The sequence below is a fragment of the Epinephelus fuscoguttatus genome, linkage group LG15 (genome assembly GCF_011397635.1).
Source record: "Epinephelus fuscoguttatus linkage group LG15, E.fuscoguttatus.final_Chr_v1".
NCBI classification, from domain to species: Eukaryota; Metazoa; Chordata; class Actinopteri; order Perciformes; family Serranidae; genus Epinephelus; species Epinephelus fuscoguttatus.
The window spans coordinates 27,973,789-27,996,725 of record NC_064766.1 but is presented as its reverse complement, the minus strand read 5'-3'; the positions used below and the strand labels follow the sequence as shown (position 1 = coordinate 27,996,725).

The following is a 22,937-nucleotide window of genomic DNA, read 5'->3' as shown; positions in this document are numbered from 1 at the left end:
AACATAAAGTGATATCACTATATACATTACTTGAAGACATTTTGACTTGCTGTGAAAGGAAATGCACATTTGGTGAGTTATTTAAGTGTATGAAGAAATACATCAAAACAACAGAACTTACACTACAGAACAGGCGTAGGAGCCCTTCTGCGATTGGCTGTCACGGATGAGGAAGGTCCCGTCACATTTGCCTCTCAGCATTTCCTCAGCCTGGGTGCGTTTGATGTCGCCCACGTACCAGGTACACTCATCATGGTGGGGTGAACCCTCGTCCTCCTCCAGTGAGTAGGAGCTGGAAACACAGACACAAAGCAGGAGATACATCTCACATATCATGGACACAACATTGAGCTCCAACCACTCCCTAAATTACAGGTGGAGAAACTGCAGCACCCAGTCATCACAGCACACGCTGCTGAGCTGTTAATTGATCTCAAACACTTACTCATCAGCATCATTCTTTATGCCCAGCCATTCATTGATCTTCTTCTGCCTTGTCCCCTTCTGTGTCAACCATCTGTAAAGCCAAAACACCACAGACTGAATCCTAACAGTCTACATTTATACACAACACATGAAGATAAGATATTACAAAGCACAAAATAAAGATTTTGTACTTCAGACTTGGAGTAATTTATTCTTACATTAGGTACTGGTCTCTGATTTTGCGGAGCTGCATGAGATCTGGCTTGAGGCTGTTCATCTTCTTGTCGATCTCTCTGTTATCGGAGACCTGCTGTCTCAAGTCCTGCTCCAGCTTACGCTTGCTGTCGTGGATCTCCTTCACACGAGACTTCAAACGCTCCGAGTTGCTCTGGATCCTGATGCAAGGGACAAAATGATGTGTGAATGTGTTCTTTAAATGTTGAACAAAAAAATATGTCAAAATACTATTCAGTAAAAATGGTATTCGTCTGTTGCATCTGTTTTGAATTTGTCTTGCTTGTGAAGCCGAATTACACCAGGATTATCAAGAATCTTGTGCACATAAACATGAATTTACTTTTGAATCTCTTTTTCATTGCCTTCGCGTTGGAACCGCTCCAGAGACTCTCTGCTGTAGCGCTCCTGCGTCTCGCACTGCTCCTCGAAGATCTTGATGGTCTCATTGAAGGCCTCAATGGCTGTGCGCTTCATCTGCAGCTCCTGTGGGAAACAAGGACACAGACTGTGACATGTGTCCATTTGATGATTCACTGTATCTCCCTGCTTACGTTAAAAAGTTATGTTATGTTATGGTGTAATTTTTTACAGTTGTATTTTAGTTTGCACTTTGTTATCAGTTAGTTATTATTTGTGCTTATCTTCTGGATATACCGTATGTTTTCAAGATGTCTAAATGATTGCAACTTTGTGCAGTATATGAAGAATATTATGATTTATTAAACTGTGTAGCCCACCCCCAGTTGTGTGTATGTGTGTGTACGTATGTTGGACTCATACCTGTGAGGTGCGTGTGTATTCTTCGTACAGAGAGTCGTACTCGCGGCTCTTCTCCTGGTACTGCTCGTGGTAGACCTTCAGCTGCTCTCCCACCTCCTCTATGCTGTTTTCCTTCACCAGCTGAGCCGTGCAAAATGGAGATGAGAGCAAAGAAACCACTTTGATGAACGAAATAATGTCATGTCACAATTATACAAGGCTTGCAGAGAGAGTTTGCTCGTAGTTGAATTTGATGATACAAAGTCACCGACCTGTTGGTATTTGGAGACAGGGTACAGAAGCTTGGTGTCCAGTTTGGCGTTGTATTGGGCCAGGGACTCATGGCGGTAGTGATTGATGAGCTCCACCACAGACAGGAAGGTAAGAGGCTCAGAGAAGCCGTACCTCCCGTCTCTGTGGTAAATCTTTATCAGCTTGTTGTTCCCTCCTTTCCTGCAGGGGGAGACAGAAGACAAATGAGGATAAAGGAACATGTCAGGGCATATAAATGTAGCCTGAATCATAACAGCAAAGGTCTGAATGTGTATCTGTTGATTCAGATGTGTTTCAGACTGGTGTAGGGAGACAGTAGTGTTGCTTTACCTGAGGGTGAGAGTGTATTCGCCTTCCAGTTTACTAGAGGCATCTCGGACCAGGAAGGTGCCGTCTGGAGTGTCTCGCAGCTTTTCATTCACCTCCTCTCTGCAAATACCATGACATGCAGTATTTAATATATTTATTAATGAACACTAACAACAATAACATAACTTCCACAATTATAAATAGGTTAAATATGGAACACTGATTTCTCAAAGCTGTGTCATGTGTATCAGACTGGTATCCAGTAAACATGGTGTCTGATATCAATGGCGTGTTTGTTATCTGATACTGTAAAGGGGACCTATTATGCTCATTGTTAGGTTGATACTAGTATAAGTTTCTACTGGAACGTGTTTACATACTTTAATGGTCAAAAACACTTAATTCTCCTCATACTGTCTGTGCTGTAACACTTGTATTTACCCTCTGTCTGAGACGCTTCGTTAAGCACCTGTCTCTTCTAACAAAGCCTGGTCTGCTCTTACTGGGCAGCATCACCAAGACACTTTCTTTCTTTCTTTTTCTTTTTTTTAAAGATATTTTTTGGGGCATTTTTAGCCTTTAATAGACAGGACAGACAAGCTTGAAGGGGGGGGGGGGGCATGCAGCAAAGGGCCACAGGCTGGAGTCGAACCCGGGCCACAGCGGCAACAGCCTTGTACATGGGGCGCCTGCTCTACCACTAAGCCACCGACGCCCGACACTTTATTTCTAAACAGCAACTAGCGACAAATAAAACAACTTATTCAGACCATCAGGGAAAAGAGGAAAAATCCATTATATTATAATCAATTCCCCTGCATGCTGCTCAGAATAAGAGAGAATAGCTGCATTTTCCCCCGTGAATAACCTCTAATACAAACTTCTCAACACAACCGGACATGTACCAGCAGGAATCTGATCCAAAATCAGGGAGAAATTAAAAACATCAGCAAACAAGTTTACGTGTTTCCCTGAAGTTAGCATGTAGCTACATGTAGCAGTGTTGGCTACATTTTGTAAAACTTGCATTAGCATGTCCGGAGCAGATAACCATATCAAGAAATCTGCCACAAGCTGATGTAATCTTGTTTCAAAGGTAGAAAAACTATTCAAAACAGAGTGTTCAGAACGGTCAGAAACACAAAGTTTGGGCTCAGGGGATTATTTTTTCATGTGTTTTCCTCGTTATTTGAAACTTTGGCCGTGTTTAATACAAACATCAGGCATTTTAAGATTATATATACGACAAAGAATAAGGACAAGCATATAAGGTCTCCTTTTAATGAATAAAAAAACATTAACTCCGATCAAATTCAACAGTAACAGTAATAAATTTCCATTATTTACCTGGAGATTTCTCCCCAGTACCACTCAGCATCATTCAGCAGGCTGCAGGTGTCTGTAATGGCTGACGGAGCCAGTTTTGTCTTGACAGGCTTTGCTGGAAGAACTGCACACACATAAACACACGATGATCACCATTAAAATCATTTAACAAAAATGGAATGGATCCAAACAGTCACTTAATATTCTAAGTCCCTGGAAACTGCTAGAAATGTACCTGCAGGAATAAAGGTGTCTGTGAGAAACTTTACGAAACACATTGCAAAATCAGCCTTTTACTGCATAAAATAGGCTTGCTGTGGTTGTCAGTGTTACCGGTTTTACACGGTGTTGGGCATACACAGATTACTTTACGTTAAATCAATACTTAATTGGATGATGGACATTGCAATATAAACTAAAAGTACAGTCCGTACAGCAGCAGCAAAGAGAAGCAGGAGTCGGATTTCACTTCTAACATGAAGACAGTAAAGAGATTGATTAAACAAGATGGTGGTGGAGGATTTTTTGGGGTTTATTTGGCAATATTTTGGTTAAGACCCAATTCTAAAAAGGAGCAGCATATTTCAAACTGATCCACTGTCAGAAAAATGCCAAAAATGACTGCTCTCTTGTTTTGTAGATGAATTTTTGATTAACAACAGCTGTAGTGATCCTCTCAATGACAAAGAAACATTGAAACTGTTTCCTCTTTTAATGTAAAGCTGCTGTTTGGTTTGATTAACAGTAACTTAATACAGAGCTCTAACGACACTGAGCGTCGCTGATGGATATCTTTTCTTGAAAAAATGTCCAGTGTAATCGCTAACACCTGTGCTGTCTCGAGTTTATTAACTGGTGAGCGAAATTCCTCACCATGGCATCCCTAGCATACAAATAAAAATAGTTTTACGCAGTCTTACTGAAAATAACTCACCTGGAGGAGTCAGGTCTTGCTCCGCAGTTCTCTCTATCAGCAGCCTCTCCACGACAAGGGCAGGGAAGTCTTCATCCACTGACAACCTGCAAGTCAATCGATCAATGGACAGTTTAAAAATACAAAACTGAGACTCCCAATTTGACACATGTAATAAATTTAAACTCCCAATTTGCTTCTTTACTTCAGTTGCCTGATGCTTCACAGAACTAACAAATCCAAGATGCCCAATTCTTTAACGTCACACTCTCTATCTCCAACTAACCAACCAACCACAACTCACCATGGGGTGGAGGGGCCTGTCCGTATCAGCAGCGGTCCGAAGATCTTCCCCAGCGTGTGTGTATCCAGGCCATTGCTGGTCTGCGCCTGGGTGACCTTGGCCAGGTGTGTGAGGAGGTACTGCAGGGTGAGGCGGTGATGGAGAGGGACGGAGGTGGAGCTCTCGAGGACCAGGCTTACCTCTCTGTCATGGCTTCCAGCGACTGCACCATCTGGACAAGGTGAGAAATAACTGTGAAAATGATCTATACACTTAACTAATCTGACAACTTTATCAGGTTTCCAAATGAGGAGAATCTGAGTTAAGATATTTAACAAAGATGCTTGTACTTTCTGTTCAGTCTGTATCTAAGACTTTCTGACCCTTACTTCTATCTCCATCAAGTCTGTCTCAAAAGTAGTCACAACGCACGGTCAGGGGGGTCAGTGCATGTTTCTGTAAATAGGTCAAGTGTATATCTGAAATTAAATCATGGAGTCCTTTGTGCAGAGGAGAATCAGTTGAAGGATTTCTGACATGCCTCAGTGAGCTCATCCTCACCCAACACTTGACTCTATTCTCTCAACACTGACACGCAACTGACCTCGATCAGCTGCATATTAGGCTCAGTTTGGGCCCTGTGCAATTCTTTTGTTTAAATTATAGGTACAGAAGCGATGACAGGTGTCTTTAGTATTTACTAAAACAACACAAAAAGCAGCCTGTAGCTTATTTTTGGGGGCTCAAGCTATTAACTGCAAATTGTGTGTGCTTCACATTACTGTGGACCATTTTCTAGCGCATACCATCAGTTTTTAGATATATAAATGCATACTTTCCAGGTGCAACTGGTTTCAGCTCATGGTTTAACACGAAGTCTGTTTTACCTCTCTGCAAAAGTTACATTATGCTTGTATAGTAATGTAGCTGGGAGCAGAGGTTTTAAAAGCAGCTCCTCACTGACGTGTATATGTTCTTGTGAGGCACTCAAACATCTAACTCCATGTTTGTTTACTGTTTGTCTTCTGGGTTTGATTTTCCAACGACACACATCATCAGTTCGATATTTTATGGCAGCTGCTATTTGGCCAACTGTTTTAAGAACAGCTCCAGTCCTCAGCTGCAATACCCTGACATGTTTAGGAAAATGGTCGACGGTAGTGTGCAGTATCAGCTGAAACCTCTGCTAATGGTCCGTTAACAAGCCATTACCAAACAGAGGCACATAAAAGATGACACCTTTACTAATTTGAGAAATGAGTGTTTAGTCAATAGTATTGTCAGCTGGAAGCGTAACAGGAGACCTACCTGCTGACTGCTGCAGGAGCTGCTGCTGCAGTGTGACAGCGGTCTGAAGGTGAGCGTACACACAGGTGGGGATGAGGGGTGACGGGAGGTCTCTCAGGTAGTTCAGGACACACTCGGACAGGTACCCCACATCTTTCTGACACATCTCACTCTCTGGAGCCACAATGACACATACAAAGACATTTAGGGACAAAATTCTGCCAAACTGACTTGTCTCTAAGTTCATCTGAGGCAGGTGAGCTGTACTGTGCAGGGCCAACAGCAGAGGGCAACTTTCACTGAAGTAAAATATCCCGAGCCTCATACTAATAACAGCTGAATATTCATTTCTTTATTTCTATTCAATTTTTCATTACTCCCTTCTCATCACATATTCATTACTTATTTTTCAATATGTATATGTATTATTATAATTCCTCTTATTTCTTTTTTTCGAATTTTCCTTATTTAGTTTGCTATGTTTTTACATTCATACCTAGTCAAGCTCTGTGTTTTCTTTTTCGGTCCTTGTGCAAAAATACTTTTTTTGTTTTATTATGTAGAGTCACGACTGTGTTCATTTTGTACCAATAATAATAATAATAATAAAAAACACACACACAAAAGTGAACACACATACAGATGATTTCACAGACCTCAACAAAACAAAGATTAAAAAGTGTATATCTCTGACACAGCCTAACTCACCAGAGCTCAGGCTGTACACTGGGCTGTCTGAACCTGAGGAAACAGTTGACCTGTACAATATCTTGCAGTCCAGACCTGAGAGAGACAAAAAGAGCAGTTGAGTGAAGGCTCACACAACAAGTACATAGAACAGAACACAGTTAAGTGGAGCAGAGCAGAAAAGAGATGGGGAATATAAACAGTACTCAATAGTACAAATATTTATAAAATGAAATGCACATGCGAGCCCGACGCTGCAGCCAGAAGCTCACTCTAACGTAGGAGATGACGCTCCTGACTCAGATGGGATGATCTACTGCAATGTTAAAGACATGTAAGCCACAGTATGTGCGCAGACGTTTTATTATCGGCTGGACGGTGTTTGTTTATAAGCAATAACTTGTACGTGACAACACGCATGGCCAGATATTTCTTTTTGGGAACACTCAGCACAAATTTTCAGCTGCTTGTTGTTTTCATTCCAGTCTCACATCCAACAACACAGAGAAGGTGATCAATCAACTGGGGGGAGTTGGTCCCTCAAATGTTCTCGCACGAGCAATATTTACAAGAGCGGAGCCAACACGTTTGTTCTTTTCTTCTCGGAAAAAGCGTGATTCATTTAGCAATTCTGACACAGCACAGAAAATATAAACACTCAACTGAAACCCGAGATCATGGAATTATTTTAAGCAGATAGCAGATTTCGACATCGAGTGCAAATATCCCAGAGGAAAACATGTTAACTCTGAATGACCACATTTCTCTTTCAGGTCCCAGGCTAACAAAAAAAAGCATTTAGGAACACTAGGTCTAGACAGCTTGCATCTAGGAGGCAAGTCCTTGAGACTCGCCAGTCTCTCAGGTAATTGTGAAAACCACACCATGCAGTCACAGCGTGTGTGCGTCCAACACTGGGAAGTAGTTCAGTATTAGTGCGACATCATATTATTTACACTCAGAGACAGACCTCCTGTCGCCCCGCTAGTAGATATCAATATTAAAATCTTTCCCAGTGACGAGCACAAGAAGAATTTAGGCGAACCTTTCTCAGATGGAGAGCCAGAAGAGTCACATGTAAAATCTATGCTACATAACTTGTCACTTTAACCCTGCACCTCAAAAATTGAACTGAAATGAAAAGACTAAAGCTGCCTTATCATCTCTGCTGTGCATTTATTATGTACCTCTGAACTGGAAATGTAATTTTTCCTTATTACCTCAGGTGGATTTTATTTCAGACAAATTATATTTGGATGTGAGCAAAAGTATAATTAGTTACAAGATATGTGTGGATATATACGTTTCCATAGCCACACCTTAGTTTGAGAAAAGTGTTTGGTGGTGTTACAATCATACCGGTTCTCCCATGAAACCACTGAGCACTCCCTAGTGACTGGTTTCTGCATGAAGTTTGAGAAACTACATGTGTCGGCTCCCCAAGAGGATCACTGGTGTCTGTTAATGTGGATGTGATATAGAGTCACTGTATTTCTACAGCTGACTGTTTTGTGACTGTTTACTACCATCTACTGGACTGTAAAGGGACAGTTCGAAATCTTTGAAGTGGGGTTGTATGAGGTACTCATCTGTATTAAGTGTATTACCTACAGTAAGTGTCGGTCTGCACGCTCCCGGTTTGGAGAAGCAGGCTGGAGTCTGATGTGGAAGCTAAGCAATGCACTGCTGTGGACGGGGGCTACAGCAAAATGTATTTTAGCCACCTAAGAAAAAAATCTAAACAGGTTAAGTGTACACTTTGTTGAGAAGTGAGAGAGATTTTTATGGATATACCTTTTTGTCAGACAGCCCATTCCCATAGTTCACCATCTATGCTCTCTTCAGAGCCACCAAACTCCTTTTCCATCAGATAGTTTGTGTTATTGTTTGACTTTGTTGTTTAAACAGGTTAGATCAGATTCACCAAAGTCACACAGTAACACAAACAAACTAACTGATCGAGGTTGTGGTAGAACAGCAGCTCCTCAATGCAGCGATGTTAAATCACTGTTTCTTTCCATGGAATCTGACTTTGAAGAGAGCAATATACCAGCTCCAGTTCCCAGTCAGAAATCGATATCTGACAGCCAGGTAAAGTGATGAAAATATGTATTGTGGCTAAAATATGTTTTGCTGCTGCCCCCTTTCACAACAGTACATAGCTTAGCTTCTGTGTTGGACTAAATAAAGGCTGCTTCTCCAAACTGGAGCATGCTGACTGACATCTACTGTGGGTAATAAACTGACTGTGGATAGGTATCACATATAATTCCACTTCAAAAGATCTGAACGGTCCCTGTAAGATTTGAGGCTTTTATTCTACCAAGGCAAAATGTCCTATCTCACAAATAATGTGGTTGATTTAATGGGTTCTTCGTTGGTCCTTGCTACACCTTTTCTCCAAGTACCATGAAAACTGGGACTGAAAATGTAACCTCCTTCATGGACCTAACAGGTATACTATAAAGATTAACTACATAAGGTTAAGTGTACTACGTTGTACATTAAATGCGACTATCTCTGCATATGCCTAGGTATGCATAGGTGTAGAGCTGAAACAATGAGTCAATTAATCGATTGGTCAATTCACAGAAAATTAACTAACAACTATTTTGATAATTGATTCACTGTTTCAGTAATTTTCAACAAAAATTGCCCAAATTCCCACTTCCATTGTGATAATTTGCTGCTAGTTTTGGGCTGTTGTGGCCGAAATACATGGAGCACAGACACAGCACGACACGTCTGCAGCAACTTATCAATAGCAGAGCACGTCTATTACAATCAGCTGAAGCTGCAAGCTGCTACACTGACCACTGTTTTTTTCTCCACACGCAACACGGCCCTCCAACAAGTAGAAACTATATAAAACTGTGTAAAAATCTATTAAAATCTGTTTTAAAATGTTTAAAATGAATACCTAATTGTACCAAAGGACATGCGACACAGCAGAACAACCTTGTCTTTACATTTCACATTAAAATAAATCAATCAAATCAATGCATCCTGTAGTTTAAACAATCCAGTTAATTAATTCAGTGCCACTTAATATAGAGTGTACGCTTCCAAACCCTCCATAAACAACTACACTATCACTTGGCAAAATTCAATATGCACACAGTGAAGCTGGCAGAATCACACGCTACAAAGACAGAGACTGTGTAGCAGGTATGACGTGTTGAATGATCCATGTCCCATGAATTTCACACATTGGTCAGACAAAACAAGCAGTTTGAAGACATTATAGCTCTGACAAATTTTTGACATTTAATCTACATTGAATGACAAACCCATTAACAGAGAACATAATCTGCAGATTAATCACTAATGAAAATAATTAGTAGTTGCAACCCCACAAATGTGTGCGTGTGTGTGTGAGTGAGTGAGTGAGTGAAACAAACAGACAGAGAAAAAATAAAAAAAAGGAAGACAGAAAAAACTGTGAATGGAGTCCCACTGAGAGCTATTTGTTAATAACATAGTGTGACTCAAACCCACTGTGCAGGACTCTCAGTGAGGCCAACGAGAACTGCTCTGACTTTAACCACATTAAACTTAAACATAGGAAATCTACATCGAGTCGCTAACCGACTCAAGGACCTGCTGCGAGTGTGCACGAGCTTGTGCGTGCACTTCTACATCTGCCTGGCTGGATCCACATGTCTATAAGTCTACACTTGTGCAAACACTGGCATGAGAGCAAGAGGCAGATGGCGGGAGGGAGGGAGACAGTCGCACGTAGACGGAAAGACAGGGAGGCGAGACAGACGAGTACGTTGGCCGGCTGACATGGATATACCTCTCTTCTCTATGGCTTGGATCAGGCTGACGAGGGCTGGGGGAGCCGTCTCTGGCGGTGTGAACTGCTCGCTCAGGTCCGGCACAGAAACAGCTGAAACAACAACACAAATCACTGTTACAATTCTGGCACAAAGCCTCTGAAAGGCCACAGGGGTGCTGCAGCACTGACAAGGGCACAGTTAACTAGGAGCAGTTGGAGATGTAGAGCGTGTGTAATGTGGTGAGAATATATAAAATCGGCGAGGAACACAATAAAATATGGAGAATTTGAGGGTCCGTTTCGCAAGAGGCACACCTGTTTTGCAAAAAAGGAAGAGCAGCAGTTTGACAAGTCTTCAAATAAAAAATAAAAGCTCCTAACGCTAACTAAAACACAGAGAAAACTTGAAGCTTGTGATGCATCGTGCTGTGATAGTTTGTAGTCTGGAAGTCTAGCTGATGAGATATATGATAAGAAAACCAGAACAATTTGGTAAATGTACAAAAGAATGAAGAGAGGCTTTATACGGAGGAGTGAAAATAAAAAAGGAAAAAAAAAAAAACAGGCTGCTGATGGCGAGCAAAAACTTTATCTACTTTACAACTCCCCATAGACCAAATCAAACATCTTTTCACTGCGAGAGAAAGAGAAAAGGAGAAAGCAAGAGGGGAAAAAAAGAGAGATCCCATTTCCCTCCCTCCCTCGCTCCCCTCCCCTCTCTTTTTTTCCCCTTTTCTTCTCTACCCTCTCGCTTTCTCTCCTCCCCTCCGCTCCGTCCTGCTCGGTGTTTCGCCTTAGCTCTTTGCGTGAGTGGAGCACAATAAAGGATTTAATCAAAACTCCTGAACAAGCAAAAGCCCTGTGGCAGTGTGCCAGGCCCGGCCCGGACAGGCAGGCAGGCAGCGCCTCCTATTCGGCCCCAGACCGGGGCTGTGAGCTGGGGGGTGAGGGGGGGAGGGGAAGGGAGGTACTGGGGTGAGGGGTGGGGGTAACGCTGGGAGCAGGGAGGGCCTGGCCTGGCCGGGGCTTGGCAGTAGGCTTCTGTTCCTGGCACGGCTCGGCTAAACCGCTGCTGATTATTAATTTGGGGAGTTCAGACAAGAAACGCCGCGTCAGCACATTCCGTTCCCCTCTCTCTCTCTCTCTCTCTCTCTCTCTCTCTCTCTCTCTCGCTCCCGCTCTGGTTCTTGTTCTCAGTTTCTCTGGATGTCTCTCTGCCTCGTGCTCCCTCTCGCTGTCCTTTGCTCCCTTGCATTCTTGCTCTTGCTGGACTCTCTCTCTTCTCTGCTCCTTCTCTTTTCTTTTTCTCCCCTTTTACAAAAGTTTTTATTCGATCTCTCTTTTCCTTTTTTTCCTCCCTTTTCTCTCTCTGTCTCTCTGTCTCCATGCCTGCCGGTTAAACATGGAAACTTTGCCTGGCAGTGTCTCCGGCTCTCTAGCGAGCACACAGACAGACCTCTGCCTCTTCTTTATCCCTGTTGGCCATTTTGGCTGCCAGGGCCCTTCCCCCCCTCTCCTCTCATCACAGAGTGTCTCTCTTCAGTGTGCAGTACAGTTTTTACATACATGTTAGCACCAAACTACATACTTTAAATAATATCTTTTGTCACTGCCTTCCAAAACAACTCATATACGCATTGTGAGATTTATAGGTATAAAAGCTACTTAAGGACAGACTGTGCTCCGAGCTAAAACAAAGTAATGTAACAGTTTGTTCTCCTTTCAGTCCAGAAACAGCACTGCATTAAAACAACTCAAGCGGTTGTGTTCGCAGGGTATGAGAATACGAAATACAATCCAGGGAGTCCAGTTTGAGTAATGGATCCATAAGTTTTAAGCCTTTTCAGACACCCAACACTGAAAAATGATTTGTAACAGGATACGACTATGGAAAGTTATCACAGTGACAATCATTTTATCCTCCACCTAAATCCTCTCTCACACATAGTTCCCAGTAAATAACTGGGATAACCTAACAGGCGCTGGGAGTGATTTTCACTATTCACACCTGCAGGACATTCAGGAGCATTTTTATTTTGCGCCTTTTCGCTTATCCCCTGGCAATGGCAGAATAAATTGGGCAGGGGACAGCTTAACAGATGGCTAGAAACTCAGAGAAAATGAGGATGGATTCAGGCTGGATGTAGGTGTACGCAGCGCAAGACACCTCTTACTATTTTCAGGAAAATGGCAGGTGAAGAGCTGTTTTTGTTCTGTGCCAGTGTCCTTGTGATGTATTTAGTATTCAACAAGTTTGTATTGGCGTATATGCTGAATCATAAATGAGTTACAGATTCAAATACGTCATCAGTGGTGTCTCGTGATCATTGGCTCCCTCCATGTGAAAGTATCTTTCGTGAGATGGACGTAACCCCTTAGGTGCGTGTCCCTGTACCGTTACTGCTTTCATTTACAGGTATACCTGCATTTCCCTGAAAGGTTACTTAGTCTTGAGGTGGGAAATTGGCAGCACAGAGTTCCCTGAATATGGATCCCTGCTCCCATTCACACATGACCCCATGCAGGAAATATTCCTGAACATTTCAGGGATAGTTTGCAAGTGTGAAAGGGGCTTAACATATATATCCATACCTATACAGGGTAATCTGCAACAAATGTGAGCTTGCTCATCTGTGATTGGTGCGTTGACCTAATAATATCGTTGTGTTGCAAAAATATGAGCACAGTTAAACTTTTTTGCCGGGCAACCCTGTATTACTTACTAGCTAACTCTGTCTGCAGCCCTGTAGATGTCTCATTGAAGTGAACGCGATGGCTTCGTTTTTAAACAGTGCTAATGTAGGCCTGAGCATGGCCTTTGGCAGTTTTGTGGCTCACTAACATCACACAAGATCTGTCTTTGCGCCTGAGAGACAAGATTTGAAGTCTCAACAAACCACTGAACTGATTTTTGCTTGTTTCTGCCTTTGCACGTTCGATACAATCAGTCCATGAAGAAAATATTGGCATTGTCCGTTTCTACAAACCACAGATACGTTACAGTTGTACATTTTGTATGAATTGTATCAACATTTCAGAAATAACATCGTTCTGAAAACATGTAGAAGAGCTGACTTTGTCATCGGGTGACAAAGTGGAGAGGATAGGGGATGGCATGACACCCGGGCAAGACAGCTGCCAAGCTGTGGACCACTGTTCGAGACCAACAATTAACAAAAGTGGATATTCTTTAAGCATGTTATCGTTGGCATTTCCAGCCGTGAATTTGCCACCAAAGCGGTTGCTTTTAGCGAGACATCGATGGCACTTTCAGTCTTGAATGTGACACCAAATCTGGATGTTTTTAGCAAGACATTGGTGGCAATTCCAGCTGTGAATGTGCCACCAAAACCGGTTGTTTTTAACGAGACATTGGCTGCACTTCCAGCCGTGAATGTACCATCAAAACCAGTTAATTTTGGGGAGACATCAGCAGCACTTCTAGCCGTGAATGTGCCACCAGAAACGTGAAAACAAATTCTTTCTTAACCATAACCAAGTGTTTTTTGTGCCTAAACATAACACAGTATTTTTGAAACGTCAAGTTTCAACATATCAGCTACATAATAAAGTACAAATGTTCCACATCCATGGTTTGCAGAAATGTACTATGCCAACATTTATTCTGGCAAGTGGTTTGTATAAAATGCCTTGACTTACAACAAAACTCACCAACATGTCATTCGTCATATTGCTTAATTCCACGCCTTCATTTAATTAAAACATTATTGCCAGAGTAAGTAAACGCTGTCTAAGTAAGGCTGGATTGTCATAATTACAGATGCAGCCAAATGCAAATGCTATTGCTTCAGAAAGCAGAATGTATTAATTATTCAGCACAAGCCAATCTTCATGGAGCTCTTCTGCGGCTGAGTTTAGGCAGGATGCAAGCAATAAAACATGGAAATCAAATAAAGCAGGGAAATAAGTACAAATATAGGCTATAAAACCACAAAATGAATGTTCTCCAACAGTTTGGGAGGGGAGGGGGAAGGAACGTTCTCACTCCTACATGCAAACAAACATAGACACTTTATTTCACTGTCTCTAAACTCAAAAAGAAAAAAAATAACTTTGACTTTCGTGCAAAGGAGTCCTTTTTTTTTTTTTTTTTTTTAAGTTTTTCCTGCCAAAAGCAGTCCTGTCAGGGTTTTGGAAAGGTATGGAAAAAGAGTGAAAGGCAGAGAGAGGCAGAGATAAAGTAACAGCAACTTGTTAGTCAATTAGAACCACTTCCTTGGCAGACTGCACACTGGGAGACAGGCTTATGACTTGACATGCCCTGAGACGCAGCCAATGGGAGAAACAGATAGAGAGAAAGAAGTAGAGAGAGAAAAAAAAGCATGACGGAGTGTAGTTTGGCGCTCTTGCACTTTAACAAGAAAGTCCCGGTGCATTTGAGGCCTTGTAAGTCTAGTTTATGCATGCATTCATTGTCAGAGAATTTTTCTAGGCGAGATCTCATGACTGTGTTCACAGTTTTTCTTCAGAGATGCTTTGATAAAGTCAGAGCAACATCATCCGTGCTGTAAACTACAAAGTCATGTTTGACTATCTACACATGAAGCTGGAACTGTGATGGTCGGGTGAATGTTGCAGATCCTGTCTTTGTGCGTTCGCTCGCTCAATCTGGGGCGAGCAGCAGACAGGCAAAAAGTAGACTGGATGAAGCGAAGCTATGTGAGGCAAAATATTTGCTCTGTATCTTCTGCATCAGTGTGCTTATGTAATACGTAGCTGGCTCTGCTGCATTCTCCCTCTCAGAGGTCTGTGTCAGAAACTGAAGCTTCTCCAAATGCAGAGATACAGCATGAATTCATTCACAGGATTTCACTGCCTGAATTAAACCTCTGGAATTTCCTCACTTTAGTCCAACACCCCCAACACTTTGGATCTGTACAGATTTTTCGTGAATGTGTGGCACTGAAATTTGAGTATGCATCTTAACTACCACTATTGGCACAACAACTGATCATTTGCTATGTAGCAAGAACTTTGGATTTCGCTGTTTTTAATTCAAGAAAACACTGTTGAATTCACATTTTAGGTTAAAGATTAGGAATGTCAACAGTTAACCATTAATCGCATTACTGCCAAGAATATTTTTAACTGGTTACATGTTGGTCTAAAAGGTTAATTTTGATACCTTTTCAAGCTACTGCACTGCGCACCAACCTGATCTGGTGGGAGATAGCTCGTGGTGCCACTCATTTGGCAATTACAGCTAATAATGCTGTCCTGACCCAACAGCATTTCTGTGGAAACATGGTGGCCACCCTCAAATCTCCCCCCAAGCCGCAAACGCCCTTTAGCACTGTTAACTGTAACTGTTAGCTCACCATTAGCAGTGTCAGTACAGCTAGTGGTGCTAACATAGTTGTGCTAAAAGGGTTTTGTGGTTCAAAATGATGCCGCTTACTCACTGGGGCTACCTGGTGGGAGCCTGATAAATGGCCACCATGTTTCAGCAGCAAATCAGTCCCGCCACCAGGAGCGTGTTGTCAACAGTAATCACCAAATGAGCAGCGCCACAAACTAGCTCCCACCCAACTTGGCTGTCTGTCAACAAAGCCAACAGAAAATACGATAAAAGGCAAGACATTTACGTCACAAAACATTAACATTTCACCAACTCATCAAGGGCAATACATTCTCATTCTGACCTCGTCACATGTCAAAATCTGGTCATGGACTTTCCACGTCCAGATATGATGTGAAAGGTACCCTGGGTGTGTTGGTTATTGACTTTCTGGGATGACATGTCAAGTTCTGGCTGTTACATGCATACACACTTTTGTTTCACAAGTTGTATAATCTGTATAATCTTGCGGGACGCGAGCACCACTCTCCCAAGTGAAGGTTGGTGTTTGTTGGACCCATCCACCACCACTCCTGTCCACCCCACTTGGACGTTCACTGCCTTAACTTTCATTCTTGTCCCACCGCATTTCCCCCCGACACCGCTGACTGCCGTTTAACTGTAATGGCAACCTGCTGCGTATCATGCAGACATTAAAGGACAGCTAATTTTGTCAGTGTCTAATGCCACAAGTCACTGCCCAAGTGCCGGATTTCGTTAACTTTGGAGTGAGACCGGGTTGAAAAGGGATTGCTCCTTGGAATGTGTCACTAAAGCTCACAGAATCCACGGAGCACCGGACCAAAAGGAAAGGCCTCTTGTGTGTCACTTCATTTAGTGTTTTCTTTCTCTGAAAAATTAAGCAGTTACCAATTAATGGTTGTCGGGCTATCAAAAGCACATTAACCGAAGCTGACATCCCTAGTTGAGAAGTGCAGTCAGCTTCATGAATCCATTTGTACTTCTGTAAAGTTTGACAAAATATTAATGCTAAAGGCCCATTACTAGTTTTTTTCAGTGATTTCAGGTGCACCTCAGAGTCCTTGTTTGTGAGTAAGTGAATCCTGCTTTAAGCTCAAGATTGTCAAACTTCTATCTGCAAAGGTCTACGAAGAACTACGAATCCCAACAACTAATTTTCTTTTCTATTCCAGTGTAACTGAATACCTCAAGGAGGACTTAAATCATTTTTTTAATAACCTGTACAAACACAAGCATTGCCTATTTCAGTTTACCAAAATCACTGGATGCTGGGTCCTTAACAAACTCCGCCTGCTGTGTGTTAAATACTAACTTATGTTCATTTCCACTGAAACTTTCTTCCATTTTTTTAATCTGCATTATTTCACCAGATGTCACTAACTTCCTAAAGTTTCACTGCCCTCCAAATGCACCACTCTGCGGCTAAATTGAAAGTATCAACAAATGAGTATAAAATCTGCCAAAACATTTTCAAACCATGTTGGTTACTCCAAGCATGTGTTTCTTATGTACAGTGGTGACAAGGCCAGTTGGTGTCTGGCTCTCGGCTGGTGTGTAACAGTGTGTATGCTGCTGGTCAGGTTTCACTGCTACACGTCCTCACTGCATCCCAACTATGCAGACAGGCAATGCATTATGATGGGCTCACCAGCCATTCCTCTGTCACAACATGCTTCAAAGCTACACGTATACGAGTGAGCCTCTGCAGCCATGTCAAAGACAGGTGATCTCTGCATGATGCTAGATCTGGTTTTACAGGCCTACAGGCACTGCTGAGAAAACATATTAATTGCATGAGATGAGCTATAAAACCTGTAATAACAGGCTGATTTAGACGTTTTATGCTTGCAGTCAAACAGAGCATTCACAGGAGGGCTGCACGATTGATTGAATATTAATCACAATCACAATTTTGGCTTCTCACAATGAAATGAACACGATAGACTGCAATAATGATGTTTAAAATGCATGCTCTGCTTCTTAGCACTGAGCTGCATATCAAATCAAGCCCTTCCTTAACAGCCCTTTAGTCTCCATGTTTGGGAAGCATCCGCTACATGTGCACCCTGCATCAGCAGTCTGTAAGAAACTGGCAAAACGGGCAAAATGAAAACCATCTGTTCATCAACCACCTACCATCCGTTGTTTGGAAGTATTTCAAATGTAGGAGAAAACAACTGTGTCTATGCTGCAAAGCAACACAACTAACTTTAATCTACCTTAAAATAAAACACCACAACCTGCATTACGATGAATGCATGAAGGCCGAGAAGAATAACTTTGCTAACGTCACCTCTCCAATCGCCTTTTTTGTCTAGCATCAGGTCACACATCCATAACAGTGGCGCTGCACAGTGTACCGTGACTTGTGTTAAGAAAATAAATGCAGCGGTGGATTGGTTTCCATCCAGCTCTCTAACTCTGACTGAAAGAAACAAACAATGCAATTGAATTCAATTCAACCAAAGATGCGTATCCAATAAACAGTTTTCATTTGGTTGCATTCTGTCTGTGAAGGTATATTTATTTTTAGTCAGCCTGTATTTTGGGTACAATTTCATTTATATTTTGCTTCTTGCAGATGCACTGAATTCAGGTGAAAAAGAACCTCATTTTAAATCTTATTTCGATGCAAAGATTTGTTAATTAGCAGGAATGTAGCACAACATGGAAGTCAAAGCATTGCTCTGTTTATTTAAATATTAAAAGTGCATTAAAATATTTCACAGAGTGATGTCGGTGTTGATCAAAAAAACATGACGTATCATCTGAAACATGGAAGTAGCTACATGCCCATTAGCCCACAGCGTCATTAACAGGCGGCTTGCTCAGTGTGTGACGTGCACTTGTAGATAAAATATAGGCCTATATTAATGAAGGTTCATTTGTACGGTTTTGTATTTCTCTGTAATGTAGCACAGTGTTAACAATGTTACTGACACTGTTCTTTCTCACACCTTTAACTCAAACCATTGTGTTGCCCCGCCCAAAATATATAATTTATTCATTAAATTAATATCGTAAACATGCGGGGGACTAGTCGACTAATGGTCCTAAATGACGACTGATGGTCAACTAGGAAAATTCTTAGTCAGGGGCAGCAAAATGTTAATAAGAGACGTAAATTTACACAAAGGTGCAAGTAAATTTGATCACTGTATGCAGAAAATGGCCACCAGTAACATCAGGATCATGTTTTAATAGAGAACTTTGTCATCAGAGAGAAAAAAGTTGTTGTTAAGTTACGTGTTGTAACCTCCAGGGTTGAAAAATGAAGTTGAATGCTCAAGTGCCAAAAACTGCAGTTCCTTGAATGACCACTTGAGGCTGGCTGAAGTCAATCTCCATACACACCCATATTAAATTGCCCAACACAACAGCAGAAATAAACATGTTTACAGCCTGGTACAAAAAAACAGTTTGGTCTCGGTAGCTAGTTTCCCCTTTCATGACAACTGCACGGGGGTGAATCACATTTGGCACAATCACTGTCTACAATTAAACTTCACTCCTGCCTGCACTGAGCAACTAAACAAAATGTACTTCACTCTGTTTCTGATTTGCTAAAGCCATTAATCTTTTATTAAGTCCACTCCTCGCCTAAATGAGCTCTTATTTACTGCTCCGGCACTGAAGAAATGCTCCAGAGAATAAAATCTTCTATAGCTCTGCAAAGTGTAACATGCTAAATTTACAAAACTCCAGGAGAATAATACAACAGTTAGAGGAGAAACCAAATACAGCTGGTTTGCAGTAGGATAGGGTGGCCTTGGCTTACACTGTGGCCCTCGCCTCCCTCCCTCTCCAGCCTCTCCATATCTTTCCCCATTCACTTTCTCTACTGTCTCAGCCCCTCCGCCCCCCTCCATGGGTTCTTTGAAAGTGTTTTCCTGGTAAGGCGCAGGGAGCGGGGAGTGAGTTGAGGCCTCTCCTTTCTGAGAACTGGCCCTGCTAACATGGTTTATAGCTGCCCAGAGACAGTATCAGACATGTATGTGAATCAGGGAGGGAGGCTGCAGAAAGGAGGGAGGACGAGGGAGAAGGGGGAGAGAAGGAGGGAGGGCGAAGGGAGGAGTTTGCAAACATGCCAAGCCATGGTTCACTTCAGCAGGCAGTTAAAGTGAGGCCAGGGAGAGGAGAGAGATAAAGGAGGGAAAGAGAAAAAAAACTCTTTGGGTTTGCAGAATTATTTCTGCTGCAAGTTGAGAAACGTTTTGCCTCAGAATCTGTGACCAAAACTGATTTTTCTACTCACAAGTTGTCTTGAAAAGTGCACTTACATCTATCACTCCAAGCTGTACTGACACCAAAGCTGGCTGAGTGTTAGTTTACCAGCCAAAACCCATTCTGACAAACTATTTTTCAAAGTAAAAACAGTATGCTGCATCAGTAGGACAGGCACACTTCTATTGCAGTCCATCTTAGACAAATATTCACACTAACACGACGTCATCATCCGACCCAGAATCCTCTTCTTACTGTGTAATTTTAGCAAGAAGAAAAGCCATTTGCATCTTTTGGCCAACAAGAAATCTGCGCTTTGCATTTTTGCCTGCTGAAAAACATTGGCACATTTACATGCACTAAAGTAGACAGGTTGTTGTCGACATTCTGCAGTAACCTGATTTCCTGAATGCAAATGAGAAACCTTGTTTTCTTAATCTGTGCGAGGGGATTAAGGAAAACCCAGTTTACTGCTAAAGAAACCTACTTCTTGGAAATCTGTACATAAGTGGGTTTCCCATGAGAGTTTTGCATGCATGCGTTTGCCTGACAAAGACTTCAGACTGAGAAAGTATCGCCGTAGAAGCAATGTGTACTCAAAATAATTCAGTCCAAATGTCTGACTAAAACTGAAACTGAAATAAATAAGTGTGAAAAAGCAATTTTGCACACAGGAGAACAGAAAGAAACGATGCCAGTCCTCGCAGTGCACTTAGTCAAAATACTCTGATCACGAACAAACAACAATCATGAGTTAATCATTGATAAAAACATTTCAGCTTTCAAAAGCTGAAATTATGTTTCCAAGTATGATCGAGGTCTAAGCAGAAACCTGACAGCCAGGGAGCTGCATGTAAACATGGGTTTTACAGTTACAATACTGCAGTGCATTTAAGGACTGAGTTCCAAACTTAATTTTCCAGATTACTACAAAATGCTTTCTTCTGTGCACCTAAACTCAGGCTACATCCACGCATATACTCTTCTGTTTTAAAACACATAACTTTTGCTAAGATTACACCTATTATACATTATTACACTACTCCGATGTTTCCAAACGCCTAAAATGGAGACTTTGAAAACGCCTTTGACCTTGTTTGGTTTGAAACTCCAGGGCTAACTTTTAATGTTGACGGGCAGCAACATTTGAAAACAATGATGCAGACACCCTATGTTCGCTTCCTGATTGGGTCTTTTCAGTCACGTGTCCTTTCTTCTCTCCTAAATTCTGCATTTTCTAATGCTGCTACTGCCTACATGTGCAGGAGGTGAGCTACTTGCAACAATTCCCATGTCCAGCGACGTTATCATCCCTAGACGGAATAGACGGTTTGCTTCTTGTTTGCACCAGTATGCACACGTACATGAGTGGTCATGTGACATATGTTTTCAGGAGTATTAGTTGGGACGTGGGAGTTGGAGTTGAAGTCTTTCTCAAGCACTCTTAGAACAGTTACATTATCATGCATCTACTAGTTGCATCAAAGCATCTCAACTCAATGCCATCTTAAATTTGTTTTTGGCCATAAAAATACCTATGCTTTCATTCAATGTCTGAGCCCAACTTTAAAATCACATTTTGACGCCCCAATGCAAAGCTAGCATATCCTCGGCTAACTTAACTAAATGACACAGCACCACTGCTAGAAACAAGAACAGATGACTGGTTAAAGCTTCACTGCATCATCGGAGTGTTGTAAAAAGTTGAGGCCATCAGTCAGGCATCAGTCTGTAGCTCCATGTCACCAGCTTCAATTGAAACTGACTAGCAGCCTGTTGTTGTGTTGCTCGTTGTGTGAATACGCCATAAGTGCTGCAAAGTGCAGGACTGAGTTTTCCCTTGCACTTTGAACTTTCTTGTCAAAGCAAACAAGCTGCTACGAAAGTTTTGTGTTCTGAAACTGTAGTTTAGGTAAATGAATTAATACCAAATTGCTTTTTCCACTGAAAATTCAGCTGCATGTTAAAGGATGGACTTTGGGTTTAAACCTTCCTCACCACCAGGCCTTGGTGCTGCTCCTCGATACCAAACCTTACAATCCCTGCGAATAGTAAATGGGCCACACTAACAATAGCTCTATTCACACGACGTCCAGGGCCTCGGTTCCTTCGGGGAAATGAAGATGATATTTGTAAAATTTGGGCTTCGCCATTTCTAATCTACAATGCACTTCTGGTGCTAAGCCAAGGTATCCTTCCTCCAGCCACTGCCCTGCCACTCACCCCCCTCTCAACCCCCTTCTTCAGCCCCTGTCTCTCCAGATCACAGACACAAACGCCTGCTGCCCAACTGGTTTGTTTCACCGTCTATCAAACCACGAGGATACTGTTGTCCTCCTCACCTGCCTCGACTGGAAATGTTACAGCCTGGGCTTATTCACTGATACACACTCAGTTTTTATTATATTATTGGCATGGAGAACTCTCATGTGATAAGAAAACTGGAGCCCTTTGTGCTGCAGCTATGATATTCTCCAGGTTTTTTTGGGGGGGATTTTTCAGGGAAAAAAATACAGAGAAATGAATTCAAACTAATGAATTTGAATGAGGCCCAGTGTACTGTGTTGTACACGATGAATAGCCAATTGGCTCGACCAGAGGTAATTCAGAGTTCACAGCCTACGTGCTCAGAGTGGTACTTAGTCCATCTGTCATAAAAAAAAAAAAAAAGCACACAGAGAATACGGCTTTCAACAGAGGAGGAATGTACGATTTTATATGCAGAATGATATAAAAACTTTTATTAATCTTTTGGCCCTTTGCACCTTTTCCTCTGGCATCCCGTACAGGGAAGCAATAAATTAACCAGCTGCAGCCAAAAGCAAGGGAGTGCTAATGAGGAGAAAATGATGGAAATCTTGGGAGTGTGGAGGAACTTTGGTAACAAATCAAAGTTTTTACTTGAAGTAGAGCTTGCTAAGGTCGACCGATCCGAGCCAAGTGTATGTTTGAGTTGGACGCTGCCGCAGCTGAAAGCAGGCTCTTACCATTATGAATAAATATCAGACGTGCCTATTTTGCAAAGTCACAGGAGTGAAGAGAGGTATGAAAGAACAGCACTTATCTCGGAGTAAAAAATGTGACATTGTAT

The 22,937-nt window shown here is 42.0% G+C and overlaps 1 protein-coding gene across 2 annotated transcripts in view; it reads right to left on the bottom strand.

Annotated features, from left to right (window-relative positions):
- Window positions 1–22,937, bottom strand: part of pik3r2 (phosphoinositide-3-kinase, regulatory subunit 2 (beta)) — a 46,045-nt gene that overhangs the window by 9,603 nt on the left and 13,505 nt on the right. For both annotated transcript variants that reach the window (XM_049597490.1, XM_049597491.1), the window contains exons 3-15: window positions 10,300–10,392; window positions 6,522–6,596; window positions 5,835–5,987; window positions 4,548–4,758; window positions 4,265–4,350; window positions 3,352–3,454; window positions 2,026–2,124; window positions 1,695–1,875; window positions 1,444–1,563; window positions 1,004–1,146; window positions 645–821; window positions 446–517; window positions 122–292 (exon numbers count right to left, since the gene is read on the bottom strand). In XM_049597490.1, the coding sequence (XP_049453447.1) occupies window positions 122–292; window positions 446–517; window positions 645–821; window positions 1,004–1,146; window positions 1,444–1,563; window positions 1,695–1,875; window positions 2,026–2,124; window positions 3,352–3,454; window positions 4,265–4,350; window positions 4,548–4,758; window positions 5,835–5,987; window positions 6,522–6,596; window positions 10,300–10,392 (1,684 nt within the window). The remainder of the gene's footprint in view (window positions 1–121; window positions 293–445; window positions 518–644; window positions 822–1,003; window positions 1,147–1,443; window positions 1,564–1,694; window positions 1,876–2,025; window positions 2,125–3,351; window positions 3,455–4,264; window positions 4,351–4,547; window positions 4,759–5,834; window positions 5,988–6,521; window positions 6,597–10,299; window positions 10,393–22,937) is intronic.